The 6,323-nt window shown below is 62.2% G+C and overlaps 1 protein-coding gene, 1 long non-coding RNA gene and 2 other non-coding genes across 6 annotated transcripts in view; 2 read left to right on the top strand and 2 right to left on the bottom strand.

Annotated features, from left to right (window-relative positions):
- Window positions 1-1,053: 1,053 nt before the first annotated feature.
- Window positions 1,054-3,293, bottom strand: LOC103681634. 2 transcript variants are annotated; one of them, XR_573307.2, is made up of 3 exons: window positions 2,685-3,293; window positions 1,993-2,466; window positions 1,054-1,330 (listed from the first exon to the last, which is right to left on the bottom strand). It is a non-coding gene; the product is annotated as an uncharacterized LOC103681634 (long non-coding RNA). The 2 variants fall into 2 exon arrangements; XR_005834687.1 differs by having other exon boundaries at window positions 2,070-2,466.
- TRNAF-GAA lies at window positions 3,033-3,105 on the bottom strand. Its single transcript has one exon. It is a non-coding gene; the product is annotated as a tRNA-Phe (tRNA).
- TRNAN-GUU lies at window positions 3,234-3,308 on the top strand. Its single transcript has one exon. It is a non-coding gene; the product is annotated as a tRNA-Asn (tRNA).
- A 34-nt stretch (window positions 3,309-3,342) lies between these two features.
- Window positions 3,343-6,323, top strand: part of NDUFS7 (NADH:ubiquinone oxidoreductase core subunit S7) — a 6,809-nt gene continuing 3,828 nt past the window's right edge. The window contains exons 1-4 of one of the 2 annotated variants that reach the window (XM_040629754.1): window positions 3,343-3,586; window positions 4,531-4,564; window positions 5,431-5,499; window positions 6,021-6,138. In XM_040629754.1, coding sequence (XP_040485688.1) covers window positions 3,571-3,586; window positions 4,531-4,564; window positions 5,431-5,499; window positions 6,021-6,138 — 237 coding nt within the window. In that variant the 5' untranslated portion in view covers window positions 3,343-3,570. Of the gene's footprint in view, window positions 3,587-4,530; window positions 4,565-4,671; window positions 4,704-5,430; window positions 5,500-6,020; window positions 6,139-6,323 lie in introns of those variants that run through there. The other variant, XM_008711200.2, reaches the window with a different exon arrangement.

Raw genomic sequence — 6,323 nt, 5'->3', positions numbered from 1 at the left:
TCGCAGTGCGAGCCCACCACTGCCCTGCCCCGTCCGTGTGGATCTTCACGTGTGGCTGCATCCAGTCCGGGGCTGAGCACTGTCTCACCGGCCGGCCGGCCTCTCTTCTGCCTGGAGGGCTGGGACCTCCCGCCCACAGAAGCCGTGGGGTCTGCGCAGGGACAGGAGTGTGCTGTGCGGGCTGCTTGTCTAGAAGCAAGGCCTTTGTCTGGAGGTCAGACTCATGTCCCTGCCCAGGCCCAAGAAAGGAGGCAGCTGGTGGGTCACACCGGTGCCCGAGGGTCCCCAGAGCCGGCCCTGGCCTTTGGAGACCTGCTGTGGCCCGTCCTCACACAGTCACAGAAATTCTGTGGCCTGTCAAAGCCATACTCGAACTTTTTATTCTAAGCTGCTGGGACGCTGCACAGTGAGTACACGGTGGGGGTTCATCTCGAGACCCGGCCAGGGTAGCACCCCCGCCCTGTGATGGGTTGCTGTGTCTAAGAGGGTCAGCCTCCCCACCCCTCCCCTCCACGGAGGGCCCCTCAGCCCACAGCAGCCACTGCAGCAGGGGCTTAGAGCCTGCTGGGGGGCGGGTGGGCTCAAGCCCTGAGAAGGTGCTATCTGAGCAGGCAGAGGCCGGGGCCACGCGGAGAACCCCAGGTCATCTGTGCAGCTGGAGAGGCCAGGGGAGATGGCACGCTGAGCCGGAGCTCCAGAAGGCTCCTGGTTGGGGGGGGGGGGCGAGCCTGCCTCAGGAGGGTGGGGCTGGGGGGGGCCTGTCCCCAGGGTCCCTGTGGCCACCGTGCCCCAAGCCGGCAGGGGAGACCACAGAGGGACGATGGCTCCCATCCACCATAGAGCCCAAAGCCTGACCACTTGGTCACTTCCTCCATAGAAAACTGCCCACCATTGTCTCCAAAGTGGGCCTCGCCCCTTCTGGGGGAGCCCGATGGCTGGGTCCACCGCTGGTGGCGCTGGCTGACGTGGCCTAGGTGGGCCACCAATGCTGCATGCACGTGCCCCTGCCTGCACTCATCCTGCCAAGGCAGCCCCTCCACACCCACGTCCCGGGTCTGTACCTTGTTGGGGACCCTGAGGGTGCTCGTTCTAAGGCTGCCGGGCAGGTGTGGGGGGCGCGGAGCCTGGCAGCTGGCAGCCCCATGGGGGCCCCTGGAGAAGCAGACACAGCTGGGCTGCTCCGAGAGACAGACTGCCCCCAGCACCGCACCCCATGCTCCACGGCATGCATCAACCCAGCCCTGGCCGCTGGCTCCTACTCCCTTCTCGCCCTCAGCGCTGAGGACATCTGGCCAGTTCATTCTCCGATGGCCGTCCTGGGTCTTAAAACCTTAACAAAAATAAGTGAATATAAAAATTAATAAAATCTTTAAAGAAAAAAACCACTAATTCACAGGGCGCCTGGGTGGTTCCGTTGGCGAAGCATCTGCCTTCGGCTCAGGTCATGATCTCAGGGTCCTGGGATTGAGCCCTACATGGGGCTCCCTGCTCAGTGGGAAGCCTGCTTCTCCCTCTGCCGATCCCCCAGATCCCCCAGATCCCCCAGCTTGTGCTCTCGCGCTTGCGCTCTCTCTCTGACAAAATCTTTTTTTTTTTAAGATTTTATTTATTTATTTGACAGAGACAGCAAGCGAGAGAGGGAACACGAGCAGGGGGAGTGGGAGAGGAAGAAGCAGGCTCCCAGCGGAGGGGCCTGATGTGGGACTCCTAGAATGCTGGGATCACACCCTGAGCCGAAGGCAGACGATTAACGACTAAGCCACCCAGGCGCCCCAATAAAATCTTTTTTTTTTTTTTTAAAAGGGGGAAGAAATGGTAATTCACTAGAGGGTAAGAATCTGAAACCTCAGGGAAGCACACTTTCACAAGAAATAGTGCATCCCTTCCCATCCCCGGTCCCTGACTGACAGCCCCTACCGCCCAGGCTCCCTGCGCCTGGTCCCTCCTCCAGACTCTGCTCCCCTCCCCACTCCCTGCCCATCCCTCTCTCACCCTGCTCACTCCCCCAGCTGGCCTCCTATTGCAGGGCTCTCCCAGGAGACTGGCTCTGACCTCCCTGTCCACCTCACCTCCCCCCTCAGTCAAGCAGCCTTGACCGGCCTGTGGACCCTAGCCGTGTTCTCTCCTGTGACCTAGCAGCTGGAGAAGATGCGCTCTCGTGGTTCCGGTGGGATTGGAAATTCACTGGGCAGGTGGCTGGGTGACTCTCAGGTCTCATGAGGTGCCACTCAGATGTCGCCAGGGCTGAAAGTTCAGCTGGGGCTGGGGGCTTGGTCCCCAGGGTTCCTTGCTCACAGAGCAAGGATATTATGGGAAAGCAGAAAACTTGCACGGAGGTCAGACTTCAGTAAGTTTCTGGAAGTGCAGCAAATGTGTCCTGCAGTGTCAGCTGCTAGCAACAGGGGAACTGGGTGTTGGGGACACAGGAACTCTGCTATGTCACCAGCTCTTGTGACTCCAACGATTCTGAAATGCAAAGTTCGTTTAAGTAAGTTACAAAATCCAGCTCCACAGGCTGGCCGGTAGCGGGGAGGAAAGGGGAAGAGGCCCCCCACTTCCCCCCTCCCTCCCCGCCCCGTCGCCCCCCTCCCCCAGAGGACAGCTCCCGGGGAGCGAAACCAGGTGGGCTGTGCAGGGATGGGGGGGCTGGTGTGGTCCCGCCAGGAGGCCCGCCTGCCGCTCACCTGCCCTCGCCCGTGTGAGCCTCGGTTTCCCCCAATGTAAAACCCAGCAGGACTGCAACAGTTAGTGGCGGAGGAGCGAGCGGCAAGTGCTCTTGCGAACTCTCCTCGGCCGGTTTTGCTGTTCAGCAACGCTAGTTTTACAATTAGCGCTCGTTCTAACCCTACCGCTTAAAAAGTATTGGGAATTGGGGTGGAGTCCAGGTTTGGGCTGGAGTCATGGTCTTGGGGGTGGAGACAGGGGTTTGAGGACTCTGTTCTGTCCCCCACGTCGGCCTGGCCGGCAGCCCTGCCCCTCATCTGCACAGTGGGTGACATTCTGCGGAAGGAAAGCAGGGGCTCCAAAATAGCTGCCGAAACCCGGGATCGAACCAGGGACCTTTAGATCTTCAGTCTAACGCTCTCCCAACTGAGCTATTTCGGCGGGACGGCGGGAGCCGCTGTCGCCCGAAGTCCGGCTCGCGCCGCGTCGCCCGCGCGCCGTCGCCGCCCGCACCGGCTGCCCGGCTGCGCGATCCTCATAGAAGCACAGGGGGCGGCGAGCGGCAGCGCCGTCTCTGTGGCGCAATCGGTTAGCGCGTTCGGCTGTTAACCGAAAGGTTGGTGGTTCGAGCCCACCCAGGACGCTGTTTTGAGCTTTTGTTGCTGAGGTAAGGAGACGACGAGCGACCCCGTGCTTTTGCAGGACGCTCCCCGCGCACCCGCAGGCCGGCCTGTCTCGGGTGGGGTGTCCAGGGGCGCGCGGCGGGAGGAAGGCCACGGAGGCGGAACGTCCCGGAGCCGGGTTCCGGTTTCCGCTCAGCAGCCGAGCCGCTTTGGGAGCCGGCCCTGGAGACCCGGAGCGCTGAAGCGGACGGACCGCAGAGGTTGTTTGAAGGCCGAGGCGGACATGGCGGCGCTGGCGGGTGAGCGGGTCGGGGGCCGCAGGGCTGGGGCGGCCGGGGGCTCCGGGCGCCTTCCGTCCGTCTGCGCGGGAGGGGCGGACTCAGGTCCGCGGCCGGGGCGGGATGCCGCCGCTCTCGTTCCCCGGGGCGAAGCGGCGCGGTGGGGGCACTGCAGACCCGACAGGCGGGGAAACTGAGGCCTCCGGGGCTCCCCGTCCGGCCCGCGGCGGAGACCTGCCCTCCGCAGATGGGGGCGCGACGCACAGAATACAAGTGCTGGGGTTGCGGGCGGAGACCGTCGTCAGGGTCCGGACGGCTAGATCCCGCGGCTGCTCGGAGGGGAAGAGCGCTTACTGCTCTGCGAGCGCGTCCCCACCCCTGGATTTCCGCCGGAGGCAACCGAGGCGCCGGGGGTGGGGGGGGGCGCACCGGAGCCGGGCCGGCCGATAGCTTGGTTGTCAGGCCCAGAGCAGGGCCGGGAGCCTGTCAGGCACAGCCAGAAGACCCCGGGGACCCCAGGGACCCCAGGGAGGCCCCGGCGTCTCGGGAGACAGGCACCACACAACACAGAGAAGGGGGTACAGCGGGGTGACCGGATCGAGAGAGCGGACCGAAAGCTGCCCCATAAGAGCTGGCGTGTGCCCTCCTCGGGCAGGGTGTTCCTGGCAGCGGGCACTGCAAGTGCAAAGGCCCTGAGACAGGAGCGACACTGCGGTGCAGAAGGAAAGGGAGGACAGCCGGGTGTGGTTTGGCCTTTTTCCCGGCCGTGGGATGTTATGCAGGGGAGGGACACTGTGTGGGTCACATTCGGAAAGACCTCTCTTTACCAAGTGTTTGTTAGGTGGAATTTAGATAGGCCAAAGGTAAGAGGACGGACATGCCAGGCATGGGGCTCATGGGCAAACTCCTGGAGGCTGGTTCCCCGTCTGATGTACTGCCTGCACCCCGTGTCCTTCTCTCTGCAGCCCCAGGCCTGCTGCGCCGGATCCTTGCTCTGTGGTGAGTGTCTGCCGTCTCCCCCACCACAAGGCCCTGCCAGGGAGCGCTCATTGGGGGGTGGTGGTGCACAGAACACCCCGGAGCTGGGAGGGCCCTTCAGCAGCATCAGATGGGGGGCCCACATGCTGAAGGTCACACAGTGAGTTGGGCAGCAACGGGGGCCGGCAGTCTCCTCTGGCAGGTGGTGTTCAGGATCCTCTGTGGGGACAGTCCAGGTGGCGGCAAAGCCTGCATTCAGACCCACGTCTGTCTGCCCCTGGTTCCCTCACAACTCACTCGTTACCTGTTGCAGGAGGGCATTTGGTGCATGTGTTCAGATCGCAGACTCAAGTAGGCCTCCTTGGGATAGGGAGGCAGGTAGTCACCGCGCCCTCTCAGTGGACAGAGCCCAGAAGTGAAATCTCCAGCTCTGTTGGGGCAGGGACATGGCCGATCTCAGGAGAGAGTCTTCCTGAAGGAGGGGAGATGGGCAGCTTCAAGGAGCACACGGATTTGGGGTGACTTTGCCTTGTTTCGATAAGACCTTTTTCCTACGAATCGAATGCATTCACTGTAAAATCAAGGGAAAAATAGGGGAAATGAGAGAACTAGGAAATGAAAACCAGACACCTTTTAGACAGGGCTCAGCAGGCTTTCCATGAAGGGCCAGATTGACTCTGTGATGACCACTCAGCTCTGCCTTTGTGAAAACAGCTGCGGATAGGCAGAAATGTGGTTGCATGTCAATAAAACTTTATTTATAAAAACAGGCAGAGGGCCACATTTGGCCCCCAGGTGGTTTCCCCATCCCTGCTCCAGTGTAGCCCCTGTCACAGTGTCTCGGAACACCCCAGGCTCCTCTTCATGTGCGCCTCCTCTCCCCGCAGCTCTGGTGTGGGCGTGGCTACGCAGGTGCGTGGTGTCCACTCAAGCGTGGCTGCTGACAGCCCCAGCAGGTGAGGCCAGCCCTCCTGGAACCCTGCACATCCTAGAGCTTTCCTTTGGCACCGCAGCAGCCCTTGGTGACTCCAGGGCCCTCCTTCCACCATCAGGGTGATGCAGCATGGGTCCCTGCCCTCGGAGCCTTGCCCAGCCCCCTCCTGCATGTCTAAGACAGTGGCTGCACGTCCCCAGACCAGAAGGGCCATTGATAGTGCATCAGCAGAGCTCCTGTTTTCCATATGGGGAAACCAAGTTCCCACAGGGACAGAGGCCGGCTGGGGCCACAGCCCGGCAGCCGTCATTCATTCTCTCGTTCAGCAAGCACGTCCTGCCCCAGGCCTTAGTGCTGGGGTGCTGTGGGCCCCAGAGCTGACCCTGGTTGCCCAGCTCCTACTGGTGCTGCCCCAGAGCAGGCCATGGCCCCAGGTTGCTGCTGCCCTCTGAGAGGCTGCTCTGGGTTCCACCATGGGATGGGGGTGTCGGGGTGCCTGCCTGGCTAATGCCCCCCCTCCCCTTGCCATGTGTTCTTACCCAGCACCCAGCCTGCTGCGTCCACAGCTGGAGCCGTGGTCCCCAAATCAACCGCACTTCCCAGCAGCCGGGGCGAGTATGTGGTGGCCAAGCTGGACGACCTCATCAACTGGGCCCGCCGGGTGAGCCCTGACCCCTCCTGCGTCCTTTGGGCCTCCTGCCACGTGCACACACGTGCACACCTGACCCCGATGTCCTCTCAGTGCCCCTGCCCTACTTCCTTGTCTCTCCCTCCATCCCCAGGGAAGATGACCTGTCTCTCTTCTGTGGGTCTCCTGTTTCTATTTATTCTTCTTTCTTCTCTTCC

The sequence above is a fragment of the Ursus maritimus genome, unplaced genomic scaffold (assembly GCF_017311325.1).
Source record: "Ursus maritimus isolate PB19 unplaced genomic scaffold, ASM1731132v1 scaffold_14, whole genome shotgun sequence".
Lineage (NCBI taxonomy): Eukaryota > Metazoa > Chordata > Mammalia > Carnivora > Ursidae > Ursus > Ursus maritimus.
Note: the sequence above shows the minus strand (reverse complement) of the source record. Positions and strands in the feature narration are given on the sequence as shown.